Source organism: Petromyzon marinus, chromosome 1 (assembly GCF_048934315.1).
Source record: "Petromyzon marinus isolate PM22_M1 ecotype Great Lakes invasive population chromosome 1, UKy_Petmar_22M1.pri1.0, whole genome shotgun sequence".
Taxonomy (NCBI): Eukaryota; Metazoa; Chordata; class Hyperoartia; order Petromyzontiformes; family Petromyzontidae; genus Petromyzon; species Petromyzon marinus.
Window position 1 is genome coordinate 8,165,590 of NC_133667.1, and position 24,776 is coordinate 8,190,365.

The window sequence follows — 24,776 nt, forward strand, 5'->3', positions numbered from 1 at the left end:
GCCGAGGAGTTAAAGCGGGTACCCGGACGGTCCACGGGAAGGACCAAGTGTAGAAGTACCTACCTCTGGTGCGATCCGGTGACCCTGTACGTGAGTGTAGTAGCTAATAAACCGGCAATAGCCCTTACAGAGAATCTCGTCTCCGCGTGAGTTTACACCACTATAATAAGAATAATCGTGCAGCACACTCATCCTGCACGCACATTTATACATACACACACACGTGAATACATCACCAGCAATTGGTCTAATCTGTTGAGATATCAGAAGCCGGCCAGGGGTGAGTCTGGATGGTACTTGGATGGGCAACTGCCTTGCACAAGTAGGTTGCTAGAGGCTGCTGTGGGGCTACATGGCGGGCAACAGAGTGCAGTGTAGCAAACATCTACGTGGTTGCTCTCCTTCTGGCTACAAGCAGGAATTACTGAGACATCTGCTGAGATGGAAGGTGGTGTATGCAGAATACAACCCGAGAGACGGCCGATGGAAAGATAACAAGGATGTTCCCACGGGGAAAAATGGAAGGAAATAGGGTAGAGGAATTGAAAATTACATTTTGATTTGACTGTTCTCCATGAGACACCCTGATGATCGCAACAGATCCAATGCCTATGCCATGGACATCAGCCCTCGATTATGGAGATGACGTGAGATAGAAGTCTGTTTTGAAAGCGTAAAATACTTTTTTTATTCCATTTTGCAGATGAAATTAGGGTTTCCACTGCTGAGGTACAAAACAAATTGGGACACGATGGGGAGAATAATATATGTTTCATTGCTGAAAACAAGGGAGAACTACATATATAAGGCATCCTCTTGCGTGGTGTAATTATTACGCAACTAACTAACAAAAATAAATTCGCATTTTAGTGTCCCGGAGCAACTTACAGACTTTTCATCAGGATAGCTACCTCAAAAAGAGGACGATCCTGCGAACTCCAGGGCAGGTGGCAACCATATATGGAGGGGGAGTGAGAGATGGATGGAGCCCGTCCATTTTGTGGGTCATATAACGCTGCCCCTTGGTCACAGAGTCCATCTCCCAATGGTTGTATAAACACCACTCGGTCTCACGTGGCTTTTAACAATTGATCGACTAATCGTCCCATTGGTGGTTGCCAACTTTTGGGTAAGTTTGAATATATTTAATTTTATCCCATCTCGGCTCAGTCCGAGGGGGAAAAGTGGCCCTTGATCAATAAAATCCGGTTCTGTGTGTTCATGAGCTCGCATGGTCCTATTCCACGTCACTTCCACCCGACGCCGTTACGAAGAGGCTCGTGCTGAATCTGAAATGCGTTGAAGGAGCCCAGCCACTTGGAGTTGAACTCTCCCTGCACCTCTTTTGGGATGCACACGGAACACTTGTAGCTCTTCTGCAGGGAAAGCCCCGCTGCCGTCTCCTCCATGCAGATTGTGGCCACGCCTGCAATGCACAATCACGGACGCATTTTTTTCGTCACCATTTTTTTGCCGTGCTCACGTTGAAATTTCTTTCGCGCGACGTACGGAGCCAACCGTGCTAATCGGAAGGTGCGTGGGAAAAGACGGCAACAATGGGTGACCTTGCACTCTCGCCGGGTCTGGCTCGGAGATGTTTTCCTGCGGAGGCTGTGTTGGAATGATGCAAGTGAGAGAGGGGCTAAGTCCTGGTTGAGCCGTAGCACCATCGAGACCATTGATATCACTGCTTCTATGAGTCCCTATTCAGGCCCGCGTTGCAGAAGAGGGGTTGCAGAGCTGTGGCCAGCACCATGTTTGGATGCCTTTATTTCCCAAATTCTGATGTTCACAACGCCAGATGTTAATTTAAGCTGAGTCATCCTCGGGGAGGCACCATGACAAGGTCTGATACCACGATTGCAGAGTTTCCCAAACTCCAGTCCGAATGACCCACCATGATGTTGGCTATGCAAGGTGCGAAAGAAGTTCAACATCTTTCCGCGTTTACCGATTTACTCCAAATTCAAATACAAATTAAGTCCTTCCTTGCAGTTTTCGCCAGGTGATTGTTACAAACACATCCCACGTGATTAGCTAAACAATTAACGCTGTCTGCATCACGTGGAACACGTATACACACACACACTTAAAATGTCAATCTTAATTTGAATCGGCTCAACGCGATCTGGATGTTCATGAACCTAGGAGTTCACCAGCCTATTTCACTAATGTAGGTATTAACTTGCCGAGAACTTTGCTACCCTAGGAGAATACGAACCGTAAAAAAATCCAGAATGGTTTGCCCAATGCTTTTGCTTCCAATAGCATATGCAACTCAATATATCTACAGTCCATGAAAAGAGTCTTTAAAACTGCTTTTTGTGTTTAGATTTTTGTTCTTCCCCGCACCTTCCGATTAGCGCGATTGCATACGTACGGTGTCAAAGAAGTTTACCAAACATGCAGTGGATCATCGGGGGGCGGGGGGGGGAAGGCGGTGCCGGATTTTCAGAAACGCCGGATAATCGCAACACAAGCGGTCGATGTGATTTCGTCGTCATCGACCGCTTGTGTTGCGATCGAAGCGTCGTGATTTGTTTTATTTTATTTTCTACCCACGTGACTTTACCGAAAGAAACAAAGACTATGGATTCCTGCAGTCACGAAAGCTTCAAATCAAAATCGCATCATTATTTAAAATAGCTTTTTTTTTTGCACATTCTTGTATATATGTTTTTTGTGTTTTAAATGCGTTTACTATATGGAATTGGCACAAATAAACATACAAATAGACAACACAAATATCCCACTGTTAAAAGTTACTCCATTTACTGTACCGTACTTACCACTCCAATCACGAAGACTCTGCACGGGGTGATGTTCGTGCTTACCCTCTTAATGTCAACAACTCGATGTGTTTGACGAACGCGCGACTGATGCAGCCTTAGGACCCGTGCCTCTGCAGTTATTAGTCATGCAAAAATGTATATACACGTTTAAGTTATATGTAGTGTATAATGCACTGTATATAACATTTGACGCTGACATCAAGCACGGCAACTCTTTTTGTCACGCGCGTGGTGCCAGACCGCCGGACTGGTCACAGACTTTGCGAGCGGTTTCGTCGCTTTCGCCGGATCGTCCCGGGACCGCCGGATAATGTTGGAAGCAGCCGGATAATTATCGATTATCGACCGTCACTCGCCTGCAACGATACCCCCCAGGTTTTCCACCAGAGCAATGGCCGCATTCATTGTGCCGCCAGTCTCAATCCATTGGTCCACAATGAGGACGCGGATGCCTGCAGAGACAACAAAGACGACGTTCATCCGTTTAAGTGGGCATAGCCTCTTCATACTAAGCGCTTTCAGTTTTACAATAAGTGCAGTCAAGGAGTTCTGTTCGATTGGGACCTTCAAGCTTCGCATAAAATTAATGACTTCTTTCAAAAAGCATTTCCGATTTTAACTTCTTTACCTATCCCTCCCCCATTGTCATTGATGTAAAGCACCTTGGGATTGTATGATCAAAGCTGCTACATTGGCTGTAATTATTGTTATTAATTGTTCAGCAATCTTAAAAAATGCAAACAATTATCTATATTGAATTACAACAGTACATCGCAAGACATGTGTGCCAACCTCCTACACTCATGAAAATGTAAGAATATCTCACAGTGTGACTGTGGTCAGCAATCTCCAACCATGGACCACACAATAACGCCACTACCCCCTTCGATCATTCACTGATATTCACCAGACGACTCCTGGCCGGGTCGCTTACCAACTTTGTCTGCAGCCAACCGCAATAATCAGAAGTACTGGAGAAGGACAACGAGCTAAACACAAAAAGACAGTTCTAAAGAAATTCATTTTCAATCTCGATTTAAGAGTGCATAGCTCCAGTGGCTTCCTAATATCGGAAGGAAGAGCGTTCCAGACGGCTGCAAGAAGCGCATCTGAAAGGGCGCGATGGTTAGCCAAAAGCCGCTGCTGCGAGGATCACCGGGATTTTCTTGATGGTTTTTGCTCCTTGAGATCAGCAAGGTATTGTGGTCCATTTGTGGCGAGCACTTTGTGTGTAATGAGTGCGACCTCGTAATGTATTCGTTCGGCAAGCGGAAGCCAATGCAGCTAGGCGAGCACTGGACGGACATGGTCAGATGTTGTAGTATGCGTCACGACGCGTTGCTGTTCAACTCCATGCCATGTACGTTGCTGATCAACTCCCTGTCATATAAACGAAGGAGAATGCCGGAATATCAAATACGGCACGAGAAGGAGTGGGTCTTCAACGTAATTCACATTTCAGCCTTTGAGAATAAAAAATTGAGATCCACTGCCATGTGATAAACCCTCTATGCACGTCACTTCTGAAAGGACACAACCTGGCAGATCTGGGGATCAATCTGCCTTTATAATTGTGTCGTTTGGTAATGAATTGCAATGTCAGCGTAATTGTGATTTAAAGGGAACTGCTGCAGATATAATTGTGAATTTCCCCCCATGTCAGCCACCTCATGTGTAATGAGAGTCAACTGATGTGATTTGAGAAGTCGATCTGTCTTTTAATCTCCCAATGGAATGCTGTGACACGAGATGACACTCTAACACAAGTCGAATTGAAATGTTACAGTAAAACCTTGGATTGCGAGCATTATTTGGAAACGTGTTTGTAATCCAAAGCACTCGTATATCAAAGCACTCGTATATCAGTTGTGATCACGTGACGCTCGGCAGTACAAAGCGTCTATATGTACTACTACTCGTATTGCAAGACCCTCGCTCGTTTATCAAATTAGTTTTTAAGTAAAAAAAAAAATTGCTCGTCTTGCAAAACACTCGCAGACCAAGTTACTCGCAATCCAAGGTTTTGCTGTATTTGTCTCTCATGACATGACACCGATTAGAACAACAAAAAGACTGTCTTAAGATACTCTGCTATCACAAGGTTTACAATTTACTCTCCAACACACCGGTGTGCTGAACTAGTAAAGAATTGGCATGTTTTGCTTACGTGAAAAATGTTACCAATCGGCTGTATCGGGTGGTGGCGGGTTTAACGACTCATTTATATTTATGTGATCTAACCCAACTCGCTTTTTTGCCCGTCCAAGGACGGGTGTATATTGCAGTTAATCTGAAATATTCAATATACAAATTGTTCAGCTCATGATTATTAATGAAGGGGGGGGGGGGGTTGCCCCATGTGGAGTGACGTCACCCGTTAATGGTTATTGTGGAGTGCGGCATGTGGAGTGACGTCACCCCCTCATGGTTATTGTGGAGGGGTGCGGCATGTGGAGTGACGTCACCCGCTCATGATTATTAATGAGGGGAGGGGTGCGGCTTGTGGAGTGACGTCACCCCCTCATGGTTATTAATGAATGGAGGGGTGCGGCACGTGGAGTGACGTCACCCGCTCATGATTATTAATGAGGGGAGGGGTGCGGCTTGTGGAGTGTGCGACCTTCTTGTGCGTCAGTGTAAATTTCCACGCGGTCATGAATATTAATGAAGGGGGGGGGGGCTCGTTTGCAGTGACGTCAAACACAGATGTAGCACTGTGCTGCTCGGATTTATTTTTTACCGTCACTTTCTGTAAATAAATTATTTAATTCAGCTCGACTTTCTTCTGCGTTAGTGTAAAAATCCACCCACTCATGAATATTAATGGGGGGGGGGGGAGGTGGGCCTCATGTGGAGTGACGTCACACGGGGGGGTGGGCCTCATGTGCAGTGACGTCACACGCGGGACCACACACACACACATTCTTGGCTCATATTATGGATAATAATGGTCGCGAAAGCCGACGTGTTAAACTGACCTTTACGTATGTATGTATGTTACCTCTTTACTGTCGCCATAAAAGACACTGAAAGATGAGGGCACTTATTGGAGCCTCGACAAAATTGGGGGGCTGTGTGCACACGCACTTGATTCATATGCATTAAGACGAGCACTGAACACTCCACCCGGGCTTCCTCAGTCAGCGTGTAATTTCAAACTCAAATGCCTATCGAATAACAGCTGCTTCTATTCCAGCCAAGGCATACATTTACCTTCCCACAAATATATGGATGTGCAGTCGGAGCTACGATGGCGATTGATCACGGAGCAATATGTTCATGAACAGGCTGCAGGAACAAGTCCTGTTCGCGAGCACCTATGAAGGCCGCCATGGCACACAAGGAGGTGGGTGGCCAGCAACCACGCCCAGCCGACTTTGTCTTCCTAGTGGCGATGTTTACACACCGCACCAGGTGCTGTACTAGGGGAGGCCCAAGACTGGTTTAGATATTCGTCACTGGCGTTAACCGTGAGTGGGAATCGAACCCGGGTCGCCAGGTTCGCAGTGCAGGGTGCGGACCACTGCACTACCACTCTTCATGCACACACACACACACACGTGTAGTGACACAGTGCCGACTGCTGTCCAGCAGCGGCAACTGCGGTGGACAGTTAGCGCACTCACGCCGTCTTCGCGTATACACACGGCGTGCGTGCCGGCAGGGCGGAGGAACTGGGGCAAGGCTCACGGAAGACCTCATCGGGAAGCCCCTGGAACCCGCTAGTGGCTTCGAGAAGGGAGGCGCGGCCAGGGCGGAGCCAGGCCCTGCCGAGTAGGATAAAAGCAGTGGAGAGCTGGAGCTCCGGGCTGCCGGTTCTGGGAGTGGACTCGTCTCTCCGTCGCTGTCTTCGTCGTCGCCGCCTTCCTCGCTGCCGTCTTCGCTCGATAATTGCGCGGCCGGACAGCTGTTGGCTGCCTCGGTCGACGCCGTCGGTGTAACGCGGTCAGGGTTGTGTCTATACGACTTGGAAGGAACGAGGGCGAACCTGTGAATCTGAGAGTGTTTATAAAGAAGGTGCCTTCCTAAGAATCCCGACTCCCGCCCCGTCGACACTACACATGTGTATTTAACCACACTACACTTGTGAGGAGAGGAGTCTCTCCTTCCTTGCTCCCCCCCCCCTCTCTTACTTATATATAGCCTCGTGTCAGAAGCAGCCTCCCTTTGCCCACTTCAGCAAATTGTTTCTTGATGTGGTTGTTTCCACCTGATAACGGGCACTTGTGTTGCGCCCGAAACGTCGTGATTTAATTTATTTTGTTTTATATCTACGTGACTTTACCGAAAGAACCAAGGATCCCTGCAGTCACGAAAACTTCAAATCTAGATTAAACCGCCACCTAATTTGGGAGAGAAGCGAGTGCAGACCAGGTCGGCCCGGGGTCACACACTGACACCAGAGGTGTTACCAGGGAGACGTGCGATAAGGGGCGATTGATGGCCGTCAATCACACAGAGTGCAAGCCTCTGTGTGAGAGCTGCTGAGTGCAAGTCTCTGTGTGAGCACTGCTGAGTGCGAAGCCTTGAGTGCGGAGCTGCTGAGAGCGAGAGCTGCTGTGTGCAGGTTAGCGAGGTGTAACGTAGCTAGGGGGAATTGGTGAACAGAAGTGACCGTGTAGACAGAGGTGCAAGAATAGGCGAATAAAAGTTTAAGCAGGTGACCTGTTACAAAGTGTCAGTCTGAGTGATTCTACAAGACACTACACATGTAAAACATAAACCCACAGCAATGGGTGCTCGGTGAATTATTACATCGCAAGATTGTCGGATATGATGGTGGCTTCATCCAGCAATGGACTGACCATGACTCATAACAATGAAGATTAAAAAGGCAACCGGCCACCAGATCCAATCGTCAACATTCTTACTCATGGGTTACGCAAGAGGTGTTTGGCCAAATTCCTATTTTGAGAATGGATTTTGTTTGCTTGCATCTAACTCTGGAGTGACTCGAGGAGACCTCCGTACAATGTAGAGAAGAACTCTCAAAATTCTCCTCAGCCACACAGGCCACTTAATTCAGGATTAGCATTCTTCATCAGCAGCATTTATGGTACACTTTAATGCGTTAGAAACTCAAAGTGCCTTAAAGCGCATTTCATCTCAACCATTTCAATGCCTGCGGAGGTCAAACCAAGAGACCGCACCCCTCCCTGAGTAGCAGCTGTTCCTATATAATCCAAGTGTAGGCAGCACAGACCTTTCAAATTATTCTGGCAGTCGGGGGGGGGGGCATGCCCTACTTTTTTATTTAATTGGATTTTTTGTACACGGTCAATACACTTACATGTAGTATTTAACTGCGAAACATGCTTTATGCACAGTATACATGGGTACACTACAGGTAAAGTGTGCGTAGTCCCACCTCCTCCAAGACTCCTCTCCAGCATGTAAGAATAGGCCAAATGCCCTCCAAAGAGACTCTTTCGAGCACTTCCTCTAGTGGAGGCCTTACCATCGGCAGTGGCGTGAGCAAATAATTTCACGGCTGCACCTTTAACCATAATTACACGCACCTCCGTGCACCTGTGCCCGAATATTGGCATCATTCGCGAGACTTCAAACTTAATTACAAGCAGGGCTCTAGCCCCAGGCCCGCAGAGATTATGGCTCACTGCTTCTGAAGGATATGACCCCGAGGAAGGATATTTCTAACCGTCATCGACACCTTCTGCATTCCAGAAACATCAACTAAATGTGTCACATGGCATCTAGGTCACGTTTATTTTTAATTCTGCCGACTCCTAGTTTCTGCTGATGCCCACGTTTAAACACCCAGTCATGTAATAGTCTTTATCAATTTACAGATAGATGAAGGTTCCCCCCCCCCCCACACACGTTATCATCATCGTTCCTCTTGCAATGTCATAATATATCTAGCTCCTGCATGTGAGCGAATCTTACAACTCGAGCTACATTCGTGGCTATCCCGTCCTGGGCCATCGTCCCTCCTAGCGATGTGTTCTGCCTAAGCCCACTTTCGAATAAATAAATTTGTCTTTCATATAATACTTGTTTTTTTTAAATCTATGGTGTTCTTTTTTTCTGGCACTCAAAGTAATCCCCAATAGAATGCATGTTGGAGATTACTGTGGTGGGATGTTAACTACCTCCGCCTGGTATGCATGAGGCCGTGGGTTCGATCCTGACTCTGACGCATGTATATGAGGAGTTTGCATGTTCTCCCGGTGGCCGTGTGGATTTTTCTCCGGGTCCTCTGGTTTCTCTCTCCACATTTAGAAACACGCGTTTGGAGTATCTGGCTGCGATAAATATCCACGTGATAAGCCACTTCGTTGAGCTATTATTTGTGGACAGGTTGCTTTTGTAAAATGGCTAAATAGCTCAGTGGGCCTTACCTGGTAAAATAAATAAAAAAAACAGTTTCGTTAGCAATAGTTCGTCAGTGACTCTGCTGCGACTAACTTGTCACACGAGAGAGCCGGGTTTAATCGCAGGCGGCTGCCTGGATGCAAACCCAGGATCTCAGCGGTGCATGCTCGGCACTCTGATCTTTGAGTCGTCCAGCTTTGACCCCAGTTTCTCTTTAAAAATAGAAAGAAGACAGGTGGTGTAGGGCCTGAAACGTGCTCACGCCATTCCCCAGAAGAATGGCCTCTACTAGGGAAAACTCTCAGGGGCCCCTTCTATAAGGTATTTGGCTTACTCTTCCATATTGGTCAGACATTGTAAGAGATAGGAGCATCCATACGTTTGAGTCGCAGGTTGACTGCTCAACAAACATGTTTCAATGACGAATGGGTGGCCTTTGACCATATCACTCGGGATGCACCCAATTTCTTTCACATTTTGCAAGTCAAGCAGAATCGAGCTGTGACCCTTGGGTGATGTCCACCACGTCTTAAAGACGGGGGCAATAGGCGTTGTGGGCAGTAGACGGCAGAGTATAAAAATATACCCCCCCATCCTTCATTAACCTGTATGAAGTACAGTCTGTTCTCCTAGACCGCGGCAGTTGCGTTCCTGATAGAACACTGCGTTTTGGAAGAAAAAAATCACGTTCTAATATGTAATATGGGGTTACGCGCAGTCCCCGATAACACGTGAGATGCGTATGCAGGCTGAACAAAGACTGAGGCGCGTGGGTAGCATCTAGAAGGATCCAGCAGCATCCCCGCCTTGTGTGATGCTCAGCTGAGGCAGCCAGGACAAACCGATTATTCCTAATCGCGCGACTTAGCTCTGTTCACTGAATTGCGCTCTATCCAAGTCGCATCCGCGTTATAAAAAAATGTTCCCTGATATATATCCATCGCGTTACGTCCAATTCACGTGATGAAAACACACGTTATAGGAGAATAGACTTCACTGTACAGGTTTGCCTCGCTTTGTGTGGGTTCAGTGTGTGCGTTGTCGCACGTATGAGGCTCACCTATTTCTAGATCTACCCAAAATTCGCGAAATGCGATTTGAAGTCACTCACATGCAGGCATGCGGCCAGATGTCGGACAACATTCTGTGCACCGCACTGCATGCTTTTAGCCGGCTGACATCTCAACCATCGCCCGAGCGACACGGTATTGGTGACACGCAGCTTTACTTTCATGATAAAGCGGCTTCATGTGTCGCACCGTCAACGCGCCTTAGCTCCTGCATTGATCACGCTGATCAGTGGATTCCATAAAAGGGGCTCAAGTTAAAACGCCGAGAAGACGCAGTTTGTTTGCCTTGGTTTCAGGCAGCAACTCGCCAAGGATCAATGTCGGATCATCACCCTGGGGGGGAGGGGAGGGGGGCACAGACATCCTCTGACTGCTGATGCAAGTGCCTGGGAGTAGACCTTGACCCTAAACTGACATTCTATAATTTTAATGGTAGGTTTATTTGAACAGTGAGAGACAGAATAATAACAAGAAAAATCCAGAAAAACGCATGTCAAAAATGTTATAAATTGATTTGCATTGTAATGAGGGAAAGAAGTATTTGACCCCTCTGCAAAACATGACTTAGTACTTGGTGGCAAAACCCTTGTTGGCAATCACAGAGGTCAGACGTTTCTTGTAGTTGGCCACCAGGTTTGCACACATCTCAGGAGGGATTTTGTCCCACTCCTCTTTGCAGATCTTCTCCAAGTCATTAAGGTTTCGAGGCTGACGTTTGGCAACTCGAACCTTCAGCTCTCTCCACAGATTTTCTATGGGATTAAGGTCTGGAGACTGACTAGGCCACTCCAGGACCTTAATGTGTTTCTTCTCGAGTCACTCCTTTGTTGCCTTGGCCGTGTGTTTTGGGTCATTGTCATGCTGGAATCCCCATCCACGACCCATTTTCAATGCCCTGGCTGAGGGAAGGAGGTTCTCACCCAAGATTTGACGGTACATGGCCCCGTCCATCATCCCTTTGATACGGTGAAGTTGTCCTGTCCCCTTAGCAGAAAAACACCGCCAAAGCATAATGTTTCCACCTCCATGTTTGACGGTGGGGATGGTGTTATTGGGGACATAGGCAGCATTCCTTCTCATCCAAACACGGCGAGTTGAGTTGATGCCAAAGAGCTCCATTTTGGTCTCATCTGACCACAACACTTTCACCCAGTTGTCCTCTGAATCATTCAGATGTTCATTGGCAAACTTCAGACGGGCATGTATATGTGAGCAGGGGGACCTTGCGGGCGCTGCAGGATTTCAGTCCTTCACGGCGTAGTGTGTTACCAACTGTTTTCTTGGTGACTATGGTCCCAGCTGCCTTGAGATCATTGACAAGATCCTCCCGTGTAGTTCTGGGCTGATTCCTCACCGTTCTCATGATCATTGCAACTCCACGAGGTGAGATCTTGCATGGAGACCCAGGCCGAGGGAGATTGACAGTTCTTTTGTGTTTCTTCCATTTGCGAATAATCGCAGCAACTGTTGTCACCTTCTCACCAAGCATCTTGGCAATGGTCTTGTTGCCCATTCCAGCCTTGTGTAGGTCTACAATCTTGATTGAGAGGGGGTCAAATACTTATTTCTCTCATTAAAATGCAAATCAATTTATAACATTTTTGACATACGTTTTTCTGGATTTTTTTGTTGTTATTCCGTCTCTCACTGTTCAAATAAACCTATCATTAAAATTATAGACTGATCATTTCTTTGTCAGTGGGCAAACGTACAAAATCAGCCGGGGATCAAATACTTTTTTCCCTCACTGTATATGTCTGACGGGCAGGTGCTGTTACCAACTGTGACAGCTACATTGAATAGTCGTTCATTGACTCTTGATGCAGCTAAGACACTGGTTCATGCATTCATCACAAGTCGTGTTGACTATTGTAATCGTGTCTTCATCTGCGCCAGCGCCCTCCACCTACGTACACTCCAGTCTGTCCTGAAGTCAGCTGCACGTTTCAAAGTGCAGTTGTGGAAATACGACATCTTAAATGTAGATTGAAAACTAATTCGTTAGAACTGCTTATTGTGTTTAATTCGTTGCCCTCCCTCCCACCCTCTGATTAGCACCGTTGGCTACGTACGGTGGACAGAGGCTCAACAGACATACATACACGTACCGGCAATTTTTTGATGACCTGATCTGGTTGCCAATTAAACAAATGATTGATTACAAGCTGCGCTCATTCATATACAAGTGACCACACTAATCTGCTCCACGCACTCGGATAGACACGTGGGTGCCGGCACACTCCTTTAGCCAATCGTTGCCATCTTCGTTCGGCAGCTCATGGTGACCCTGATCATTCTGCGCACTCGGACAGCGATGGTCGGGCCTTGCGGCTTCGCTGTCAGCGGTACATCAGCCTGGAACTCATTGTAGCTGCACGATTTTCGAGACTCTTCACAGACATTTAATCAGTTCAGTAAAAAATGCAAGGCAGAACTGTTGAATGGAGCTTAGGGGCCCGTCCATAAATGACGTCACGCGATTTTGCACGATTTTTGACCCCCCCCTCGTCACACGACGTCACAAAAATAGACCCCCCCCCCTCAAATATGACGTCACAAAGCTCTGCCCCCCCCCCCCAAAATATATAAAACATGCTTCAAATCGCTTTAAACTAGTGTCATTGTAGCGCGTATTTAATGTGGCGCTGCACTCTGACGTTGTAGGAGAAAACATTTATTAAAAAGTCTATTTAATTAAGTAGAACGTGTTGTCTATATTTATTTAAAGTTGCGCATTTTGATGTGACGTCACATTTCTCACCCCCCCTCCTCGTCACGCATCGTCACAAATGTCTGACCCCCCCCCCCCACCCCTAGGTGCGTGACGTCATCTATGGACGGCCCCTTAGCTGTTTTTCAGAGGGGACCTGGTCACAAATGACAGCTCGACGAAGTGGCTTGTCGCGTGGAAGTATAAAGCAGCCAAATGCTCTAAACGCATGTTTCTCTAAATGATGTGGAGGGGAAGAACTGGAGGAGCTAGAAAAAAATCCAAGCGACCACAGGGAGAACACGCAAACTCCAAATATGCAGCAGGCGTCAGTGTCGGGATGGTAGCCACGACCTCCTGCATGCCAGGCCGGAGGGCCACACCAAGGCAGCAGACATCGCGGCTGTCGTGATTTTCACCTGAAGACGATGACTTTGTGTTGCTATCGAAACGTCGTGATTCATTTTGTTTTATTCCTACCAGCGTGACTTTACCGAAAGAACCAAGGAAGAGTATGGATTCCTGCAGTCACGAAAGCTTCAAATCAAGATTGAACAATTTTTTTAATGTTTCGTTTTTTTTGGTCCTTCCCCCGCACCTCCGATTAGCACAGTTGGCCACGTACGGTGCGAAAGAAGTTCAACATACATACGTGCATTTGTATTGCCGCTGAATCTTTGCAATTCCTTCACCGACAACCATTCCTCCCACTTCCGCGACCCTACCTACCCTACCCATGCCCCGTGTGTGTGTGCGCGCGTCTCTCTCTCTCTCACCTGGTTTAATAACGTCCGTTCTGACCTCCAGCTCCTTGTTTTTTCCCGAGTAGTCGGTGTAATTCTGGCTGATGGTTTTCACGCACAGATGGCCCGCCTTGCGGATCGCCAGGAACCCCTTGTGCAAGCGGTACGCGACAGCCGTTCCTGGACAATGGAAAACGACCGTCTCGTCGACAAGTGGAGATGGTGCGTGCGCCATCATCCACAAGGGGCGATGCAGGCACGACGTCATTCATGGTGAACACATTGAATGCGTATGACCGTGCTGTGGACTTGTTTGATCGGTCGTCAGATGTCACTCGTCGCAACCTGATTTTGGCCGTGATCTGGAATTCAAACCCAGGTGTGGACCGGGTTAATAGCGCAGTGCACTCACCACTGCGCCACCGCTCCACCCCCTGATCGACAATGATGGTGGATAATAATAAAAGAGAGGATAAATGTTATTAACTGCTCAATCGACAATACAGTAAACGGGTACTCCGCAGTGAGTCGATTGGTTGCGTGTGGTGGGGTAGAGTGTGGGTGCACCAACCTCTCAATGCATTCATGTGTGTGTGCAAAACAATTACCACTTCAACGATTCAACAGATTTGATTAAATTTTCACAAAGTAATGCATTGTCGTGATTTTAGCTCACAAATCCATTAAGGAATGAATGTTTTTGTACCGTCCGGTTTCTGTCGTATGTGTATTATCCATACTGTCTACTATGCAATGGCTTGTTTGTATTGTCTAAACATGTATATATAATTTGTACAGTCTTACCGCACCCTAATATACCCTGCGTGGACAAAATCATCAAGCGCGACGATGACTACCACGGACGCAACCACAGTCCAAAGTGTGACAGGGTGAAATTAACGAGCCTCAATGAAGACAGATTAAGATTATTTCGGTAATATTATTAGAGACTGCATTGCACTGAGGAAGCCAAACAATGGCTGTGTATATACATTACTGATTTCACCAAGTAGCAGACCTGTAAATGGGGAGGAATTTTGCGTGCTCCTCACACCAAAGCATTTAATGACCAAGATTGGACTGTACGTTAGGGTGCTTTAGTCGACAAAAGAAGACAACAATACAATTAGCAAAATACTAGATTCAAACTCCACGGGCTGCCGTTGACTGGACTAAGACCACGAGCCATCTGGCTACCATGAGAGATTCGTTCATGAGACTATCCACATATACAAACACAGAGACAATTTCAACCGAGAAGATGGATTCTGGCTTAGCAATCATTGGAAGGATTTGATCAACTATTTCGGGTCTTAATTGATTGTTCACGCTTACGGTGGCTTTCAGACCGCATCCATTATTTTCGTCTCCCCCCTCATCTTTTCCGAACATAGATGGACTCTTTTGATTTTAAGATTTCGTGACTGCAGGAATTCATATTCTTGGTTCTTTCGGTAAAATCACGTAGATGGGAAACAATAAAATAATACAAATATAAAACAATAAAATTCTCACGACGTTTCGACTGATGATGATTGCTTGTGTTGCAGTAGAAACGTCGTGAGAATTTTATTGTTTTATATTTTCATTATTTTATTGTTTCCCTTCTACGTGAATTTACCGAAATAACCAAGAATATAGATGGACTCGTCCATCTGAACAAACTGTCAAATCGCTCCCCGTGGTGCTAACGTTAAAAATAACCGCCACTTTTTCAAATTATCTTGCTGTGGTTTTCACACCTGATGATGATTGCTTGTGTTGCAGTCGAAACGTCGTGAGAATTTTATTGTTTTATATTTTTATGATTATTTTTATTATATAATTGTTTCCCTTCTACGTGACTTTACCAAAAAAACCAAAAATATGAATCCCTGCAGTCACGAAAGCATTAAATCAAAATTCTCCACTGAATTAACACCGTTTAGCACCCACATCACACTCGCCACTGGAGGAGTCAACCAATCTAGATTTGAAGTTTTCGTGACTGCAGGTATCCATACTCTTTGATTCTTTCGGTAAAGTCACGTAGGTATAAAATAAAATAAATTAAATCACGTCCGTCATCAGGTGGGACAATCACAGCAATAAACAATTGCTGAAGTGGGCAAGAGGGCTGCTGTGACAAGAGGCTATATAAGTAAGAGAGGGGGGAGGAGCCAGGGAGGAGAGATAGAGAGGGGGTGTGGGGTAGGGCGAGCAAGGAGAGCAAGTGAGCGGGGCTGGGAGTGGGAGGCTGAAGAAACTGGAGTCAACCACTCTGCGTGAATCTCCGAAGCTGTGATTCACCCAGGATGAAGCCCATGCCATCGATTCCTGCCACAATGTCGATGGAGTCGTTCAGGAAGGGTCCCACCAGGTCCTCCACGCAGTCTCTCAGAGCCTGCGCAAGATGGTGTGAGAGCGTAGAATTGTAGATTTAACACGTAGGCTTTCACGACCAGTATTATTAATAATAAAGGCTTTTGGGTTAGATCGCGTAAGTATCAATGTGTCGCAACCCTCCACCACCCGACATGGCCAATCAGTAAAAAATGTATCACGTCAACAAAATGCCAATTAGTTACTTCTTCAGCCCACCGGTGTGTTTGAAGAGTGAATCCACAACATTTAGAATTGAAGTACAATGTTTTGCTGGTAATTACATCCAGCATCTTCGGGCGATTTGCCAGAATAGTGAAGCCATCCACCTGCTTCCGGTCTTAAATAGTGCAGGACGACGTCATCATTGAACCCCATCAGGTTTCGAGATCATAGACGAAGGTGGGGAGGTTTTGTAATTATATAATAGATTAGTAATCAGTTAATTAGTATGTGATTCCTCTATATTTATTGTGTATTGCTTAATGAGCAATACCAAATGAAGCCACGGGCCTCAAAACCACCAAGATTGTATGGGCTACCAAAGATTAATAATATCGGTATCCCATTACGACCCATAGTAAGTACAATAGGCTCTGCCACATATAAATTAGCAAAATATGTAACTAAACAAATACAGCCCTAAATCGATAGGACATCTTAATTTATAAGAAACTAGCATTTTACCCATCATGGGATCTCCTTTGCCAGTACCAAAATATGAGAATAGTTTTTCCCCTTTTTTCTGGCAACAAAACAGGTTTCAGTTTGGTGTTTTAACATCTTAACACCTGTTTTGTTGCGGCCACCCCGAAAGCTCTGACTTCCTAACCTCCTTGTTGCAGTAGAGACGAGATGGGTCCAGCCAGGCATATGTGGGTCCCTTCTCGTTTGGTGCCATGAGGTCCAGATACCAGCCCCGTCGCTGCTTGTTTATCGGGTTCCACACGTCCATCGCTTCTGGGTAAGGCTGAAAATCGTCCATACATTCAATAAGATAAAAATCAGAAGGTGCGGTGTAAAATTCGCATACAGTTGCAACTACACCCGTGCAGGACGTGGTTAGGTTATTTGAGAATACTTCATGCTGCTCAGTGGAAATTTTGACACAGGGTTGGGAATACAACTCAGGTCGCAAGGATTCACAGCAAAGCGTGGTACCGGCTATCCCAGCGTTCCAACATAAATACGTGCAAATATTGTAGTGACGTCGCTGGATGTCAACATGTTGCGTGCAGCGCCTGACATCGCGAATACCACAGGGGTGTGGGTGTAGTACCGGCCCTAGAGGGACCCAGTGAGCACTGAATGATAGCGCTGGATGACACCACGCTTTGCGTGCAGTGCCGACCCTACAGGACAGGGTGTGTGGGTGCCGGTTACTCGTGGCCATGGCACTCTGGTTGACCCGGGAGGGCACGTGACCAGTTAAGTCTACAAAGGGGCCCCCAGAGGGGGCTAGGGGTGGTCACGTGGTTGGGATCCAGATCCTTCCCGAGGATTCTAGAAGGTGGTCGTGGCCAAGGGCGGAGCTGGCCACGCTTCAGATGATATCAGCCGGGTCCTGAGAGGGACCGGGGTTGTTGTTCATCCTGAAAGAAACCTTCCAGGATGTTCAACGAGTCTCCAACACGTGGACCCAGACCCAAGCTGTTGGTTCCAGTCCGTAGTAGCAGTTACGTTGTAACTAGTATATTAATAGGTTTTTACCCTTTTATCTGGCACAAAAACTGACACCTTTATACAAGGGATCATGTTTGCAATAACCACAACACAAGCAGTCAAAATGCAAACAAAAAGAGACAACTCTGATAATGATATGCACTGTCCTTGAAATTGATTGGTCCACACCCGAGACAGATTTTCTTAGAGCCTAGTCTCCACTGGTGTTGGACCAGAAGATGCCAAAAGGCGTACAACTCAAAAACAGCGCACTATCAGAGTATTGAGAGCTCGGGGTAAGCATTTACACTATGAGACCTCCTTTGCCAGTAGCAAGATATAGCAATAGGTATTTGCCCTTTTATCTGGCACAAAAACTAGTGTAGTTAGCCTGGTGGTCACCACCTGGCTAATTACACTAGTCACGTTGTAACTAGTGCAGTAACTAGTGTTGCTAGCCTGGTGGTCACCACCTGGCTAACTACACTAGTCACCCTGTAACTAGTGTAGTAACTAGTGTAGTTAGCCTGGTGGTCACCACCATAGGTTGTTATTCTGTTCAGGGGAAATTACCCCGTGCGTTGGACTTGAATAAATGTGTTGCCTCCACGTCTACGTCTGCGACTCAGTTGAACTCACTACATATGCGTGTGTGCGCAAAGCGTCTGGGAGCACAGAAGTACGGTACGATAATGGATTTTACTGCATTGCCCTCTGCTGCCCACCACAGAGCCCCAAAGCCCTGTGCCAACCTGTTTCATGCAAGGTTGTCACCCATCCAAGCTCTATCCAGGCTCAATGTTGCTTAGCGTCCAAGAAAGACATGGTCCTGTGTATGGTTCATAGGCCCACGTATTTCATTGTAGTCCATCGTAATTGTGCAGCGCAGGATATTTGACTGCGCATATTCAAGATCGCTGGCAAACTGAGAGTATAGGCATGTGACTCTCGGTGAAAACCACACCGAGAGGTGTGGTGGATGTGGACACCGCCACAGCCACTCCTGTTGCTAAAATTAAATTGCTGAACACCACGCAGCAGCACGTGCTGCAACTGATGCGATAACTGAAATTGCAGCAGCGACCTTTTCCTCGTCGGGGAATTTAAGGGTTCTAGGATTGCATTACAAAAAAAAACTGTGATGGGCCACCTCGTGTCAGTAAAATATCCTGCTCCTGTGACGTCACAGAGCTGCAGTCGACTTCTCCACTGAATGTAACCCAATAAATAAATAAATAAAGACCCTCCTGCTGTCTAATTCTCGAACTATAAACTTCCAGCACCCGACAGAGCCAATCAAATTAAGTTGTCACATGCGCAAATATGCCAATTTACTTGGTATTTCAGCATTTGCTTGGGTTTCAACATTCCAGTTTTCAAAAAAACCTAGACCAATTAGCATATTTGTCCACGTGACAACTTGAATTGACTTGGGTGATGGAGGGTTATAGTAAAAAAAATACATTATACTTACACGATATAACACAAAATAAATTATTCATGTTTTATACGATTGCGGGTCGTGAAAGTCTATGTATAAGATTATACACATTTGTATTTGAAAATGAAAGACTCAAATAGCCCACGGCATTTATAAATGGGAGTTTAAATATAGTCGTATTTATTGGAATGCTTCCAGAAAATGTACTGCCTTAGTGAGCTGTTTCTTAAGTGTTACTGAGATGTGTTGTGATTTGTGAAGTTAATATTTCGGCAGTTCATGCAGAAATCACAATTATCCCTTGTTCAGTGGCTGTTGGCTAGCCATCGAACAAAGATGGTCACTGCATTGCATGCTTCCAAATGCACTTCTGCAGCCGTCTATGATGCGCTCTTGTATTCCAATATTAGGAAGTCACTGCAGCTATGCACTGTTAAATCTATATTTAAAACTAATATCTTTAGAATTGCTTTTTGTTTTGATTTAAAGCTTTCGTGACTGCAGGGATTCATATGCTTGGTTCTTTCGGTAAAGTCACCACGTAGAAGGGAAACAATAAAATAATAAAAATATAAAACAATAAAATTCTCACGACGTTTCGACTGCAACACAAGCAATCATCGTCAGGTGTGAAAACCACAACAAGAAAAAAAAAGAACCAAGAATAGAATTGCTTTTTGTGTTTAGTTCGTTGTCCTTACTTCAGATCTATATTTCGTCGTTCTTGCCCCGCACCTGCGATTAGCACGGTTGGCTACTGTGCGGCGCAAAATAAGTTCCAAATGCATCCATGCAAATGATGTCTGCAATCTCAAATTCAAGCTAGTACAGCATGTGATTGTGTGATGCAGGGGCGGAGCCAGGATTTCAGGCCGGGGTGACATTCAAGAAATTTTAATTTCAAGAATGATTAGAGAGTCAGGCTGTTGAACTAAGCACCATCGGTTGGCGACACTCTCTGACAATGCAGTTGCACGGAGTCCGCCAGACCGAGTGTCGTACACTTATACGCAGAATGTCACCCCTGTCACCCCCCCCCCCCCCCCGGCTCCGCCCCTGGTACTGTGATGTGACAAAAATTGACCCATGCGCAGCTGAATTTGTTTCCCCAGTACAAATTCAGATACATATTACCACGTCTAATGCATGTTGTAAAAAAAGATTGGACCTGCAGTATACTGGTTATGAAATTGGCCGCGGCCATCGGCGACAGAGGGAAAGGCGACTGAGGGACATCGATATTTATCGATATTTACGAACACCTATTAAAGGTCAGCACCTCAGCAACAACAATAGTGGCGGTGACCTCACCGCGGCGCTGATGCCAGGCCAGGTGCACTTTGAGGCCACGTGAAGTGTTGAAGGCTCGCTGACAGGAAGTCACGGGACAGACCCGGGTGCCATGGGTTGACCGACTGAGATGACAGCCAGATGCACCAGCTATGCCCACCTCCCCCACCGTGCCAGATTGCTTCGTTTTAGCCACCCGGCGCTCCGCTGGTTGTTGTGAGCGTCGCTCCTCTGCCCTCCGCTGTTGTTTAAGGGCGACTGCTTCCAATTGACCGGTAGCGTCCTTCTCTAGCCTCCCCCATAGCACCTCTGAGGGTAGTATGACCAACACCACATGCTTAGCCGCCTTTAGTGTTTCAGCCGTTCTTAGAGCACAAGGCTATCAAGAAGGCGCTACGTTTCAGGCACAGTCCGCAGTCGTTTCACAGTAGGGGGCGATGTTGCTACGTGTGATCCGAATTGAGCGATTTGTAGGTAATTTTTCCGATTTTGGAAAAGTTGGACCACAATGGCCTACTCGTTTTACATTCACAAACCGCACTTATTTAGGGCTGAGTCAACCCAGGGGAGGCCCAGCATCCGTTTAGACAATTGTCACTGGTGGTGGCCGTGAGGGGGGGGGGAATCAAAATCTGGGTCGCCGGGTTCGTAGAGCGGTGGTGCTAACCACTACACTACCGCAGCCCACACGAGGTGAACATACACTTACATACATACACTCACACAGACTGGCACGCACACCTGCACAGAAATCCACACACCTGCACACAAAGACAATGATCCCCCGTATGGCCTTAACAGAGTGTTGGGGCAAGTGCTGCAAACGTTAACACACACACACCAGGACAAATAAACGCGCACACGTAGCCACGCACCTACTTTGGACTGTTGCCGATGTGAGCTCAGATCCTGTGCCGTTTTCTCGGCCTCATGATGCCCTCGTGCTCCGAGGCACCTTTAAAAGCAGCGCATTGCCAGTGGGCGGATGTATTCACGGCCAATCGCGAACTTTCAGGGCGGACACTCAAGGGCGATTAGTTAGAAATGCATTTCTTAGCCGCGCAGCACAAGAAGAGGACGAGCCAAACGTATTCGATTGCAAGTTCTAAATACGGCTGTCAATGTGGCAGGGTCTAAACACAGCTGTCAAAAAGTTGCGTTACACACCGCAGACATGGGCTCAACACGTGGCAGCTAGGCTGCGGACATAGCTGACCAAAATGTGGGCTGAACAGAGCAGATGTGGTATATAGGCAAATTTCAGATGGCAAATCTGCAAACACAGCAGGCCAGGTGGAGGCCTGTTACATTAAATTGGATGGCAGGATACAGGCACAGCGGACCAGACAGCAGGTTGTTAACACAGCAGGCTGATTGTGAACCCAGCGGGCTGTAGACATTGCCAGAAGGGAAGAGCAGAGGACATAAACACAGCTGACTAGCAAGTGGGCTCTGTTTACAGCAGACCAGATGCCCAGGCTGTATATACATCTGAAGGAGACCCGGCACATTCTGTTTGATTTGGTCATAGGTGCGCATGTACGGTATAGTGAGATTGAATCGTGAAAAAGAATGCACCGTAACTGACTGAAACAACTCGACATCAGCTCTGTTGAAAAACGCAACAAACACAGGGAGTTGCACAAACTTCGTGGACTTAACCGAATTGTCGTGACACTGGTGCGCATAGTTTAACTTCAGATTAATATCCCACCGATGGCAATTTCACAATATTGCATTGGACGCGTTTGAGCTCTTGGCACTCTTCGACAATGGGGGCAACGTTTTTCACAGACGCTCAAAAGAACATGCTGCGACCGAGTCAAATAAACAAACAGGAACACTGATGGCCTATTGACCATTCCACGTCAGTACCTCGTGTAACGAAACGCAATCGTATCCCTTCGCAGAAAACGTACAACGTTGTGTCAACATTGGCCCAAAGTCAACCGTTCTTGACTTGACGTTAGATGTTTACTGGGTTGTCGGTTTCCCAGGCAATTTTGGAGAACAGAATTGACCCTACATTGTTATTGGGGGCTAATTTGTTTGATCACATTGCGTTATTATCAGCACCACTATGATAGGTTAATTTACATTTATAAATGATTCAACTCGAATGGAACCCTTTGACATTACATTGGCGAGACATTCCAAAACGTTCCCAAGAGCTTTGGAACGCTCATTTGATTAGTCGTGTAAATAATGTTATTTGATTTAATATTATAATATATTCTAGCGATTACATTTTATAGTTTTCAGTTTCATCCACAGCGATATATGATCTCTTTACAGCTGGTCATTTTTTATTCAAAGGTAAGGGTGCAGCCCTGCAATTATCTGGCTCATGCCATTGCTAGCAAAAGGGTCTCCACTGGAGGGAGCTCTAGATAGGCTCGATAGAGGATATTTGGCCAACTTTTCCAAGCTTTCCAAACGTATTCTTTGGTTTTTTCGGTAAAGTCACGAAGATAGGAAAAAAAATTGTAAATAAAATAAATGCTTATTTATTCGCATTATTTATTTCATTTTTACGATGATTTTTCTACCCACGTGACTTTACCGAAAGAACCAAAGAATACGAATTCCTGCAGTCACGAAAGTTTTAAGTCAAAACTTTCCAGGCGTCTTGGATAAGTTACACTTTAGCCGAGTGTAACTACCTTTCTCAAAGATATCCGACTGTTATTTTACTGCCTTCTGACAAATCGGTTGAAATAGCAATCATTTGAATCAATGCTTATTTAAAACGTCTCGTGTGTAGCAGCACAGAGTGAACAAATACGAGGTACAAACTCAGCAGAAATACATATACATATGGTAAGTGCAATCCAGAGGTTGAACACGAAATTTAACTCTCTTTTGAAATTCGTGGTCCGCCAGGAAGTGTCTGTGTTGTTGGCCTGACTGGTTGTGCTTCACATAATGTTTCTTAGATCTGTTGAATTCTCGTCTCTCATCTCCTTGTTGTATTTGACACCTGATGAAGATCGCTTGTGTTGTGATCGAAACGTCGTGATTGTTTTTTGTTTTAATATAATTTTATTGGATTTCTACATACGTGACTTTACCGAAAAAAACAATGAGTAATTTATGCAGTCACGAAAACTTTAATTCTTTATCTTTCGGTAAAGTCACGTAGGAGGGAAATAATAAAATAATAAAAATAAACCAATAAAATTCTCACGACGTTTCGATTGCAACACAAGCAATCATCATCAGTTGTGAAAACCACAGCAAGAAATTTTGAAAAAAAAAGTTAAACTTGAAGAAAAAATATACTTTTTTCAAAATTTCTTGCTGTGCTTTTCACAATTTTATTGTTTTATTATTTTATTATTTTATTCTTTCCCTTCTACGTGACTTTACCGATAGAACTAAGAATACAAAACACACTGCTTAAGTTTTTAAGTTTAAGTTTACCGCAACTCGCACATTGCTTCGTCCTCACTGTCCAAAACGGCAGTAAGAAATTGCCTCCGTCCCTTTAGCCATGACGACAAATGTTAGTTTGTCTACGCACGTAAGCTACATTTGCATCAAAGGGGAACACAACATACAAGCTCAGAACATGTCCTCGAAGACCGTGTCCTGGATCGCATTGTTCTACATCTGTGAGCGCTTGATTAATAATAAACGCTGCCGTGGTGCCATGGTCAGCGCACTCGCCTCGCAGTTCAGATGTCGCCACTTTTAATAAATATCGCCGCTCGACAGTTGTTGCAATGGGAGGGTTCATTACGTCTAACCAACCTCCTATACCCAGCAGCGGTATTAGGGTGCACAGCACAGTTTGTCGACCAGCGTGGAAGAGTAGGCCAACTATCCTCCCGAGAAACTTGTGAGCACCATCCGGTAGTCCCTATGGCTAGCGGCGGTGTCAGCGAGCATTGTCGGGGATGTATTTTTACCTTTGTAAACATAAAAAACAAATGATTGTGTTGAGTTTATTGTCCATAAATGACGTCACGCACCTGGGGGTGGGGGGGGGGTCAGACATTTGTGACGATGTGTGACGAAGTGGGGGAGTTGAGAAATGTGACGTCACGTAAAAATGCGCAACTTTAAATAAATATAGACAACACGCTCTACTTGATTAAATAGACTTTTTAAAATAAATGTTCACGAGGTTTACGGTGGCCGTCAATCACCTGCAGTTCACGGGGATCACGGTGGCCGCTGCGCGAACTCAATGGTGTTTCGGCTGTCAACCGCATGCCGAAACACCATGCCCAGGAGGGGGCATCGGGCCCTGGGGCCAGGGCAGTGTTCGCTGGTACACGTGTTGCGTAGTAGGTGTGTGTTAAGTCCAGTGGGTTAGCTGTGGGTTGGCGGTGTTCGCTGGTACACGTGTTGCGTTGTAGGTGTGTG

General features: G+C 46.0%; 1 protein-coding gene across 2 annotated transcripts; it reads right to left on the bottom strand.

The window, feature by feature from the left end:
• Positions 1–663: 663 nt before the first annotated feature.
• Positions 664–21,440, bottom strand: LOC116942706 (adenine phosphoribosyltransferase-like). 2 transcript variants are annotated; one of them, XM_032955007.2, is made up of 6 exons: positions 21,285–21,440; positions 16,845–16,982; positions 15,941–16,034; positions 13,685–13,831; positions 3,149–3,244; positions 664–1,426 (listed from the first exon to the last, which is right to left on the bottom strand). In XM_032955007.2, the coding sequence occupies exons 2-6, from the start codon at positions 16,965–16,967 to the stop codon at positions 1,248–1,250; spliced, it is 639 nt and encodes a 212-aa protein (XP_032810898.1). In that variant the 5' UTR covers positions 16,968–16,982; positions 21,285–21,440; the 3' UTR covers positions 664–1,247. The 2 variants fall into 2 exon arrangements, with proteins under 2 accessions (XP_032810898.1, XP_032810952.1); XM_032955061.2 differs by having other exon boundaries at positions 21,281–21,374.
• Positions 21,441–24,776: the final 3,336 nt, after the last annotated feature.

Bases quoted from the DNA above. Each gene is read 5' to 3' on its own strand.
- LOC116942706 (XM_032955007.2), bottom strand. From the start codon at position 16,967: ATGGACGTGTGGAACCCGATAAACAAGCAGCGACGGGGCTGGTATCTG. The intron at 13,832-15,940 runs GTGAATCACAGC...TCCATTGTCCAG, and splicing joins TGGCATGGGCTTCATCCTGG to GAACGGCTGTCGCGTACCGC. The intron at 3,245-13,684 runs GTGAGAGAGAGA...TTGTCTCTGCAG, and splicing joins AACGGACGTTATTAAACCAG to GCATCCGCGTCCTCATTGTG.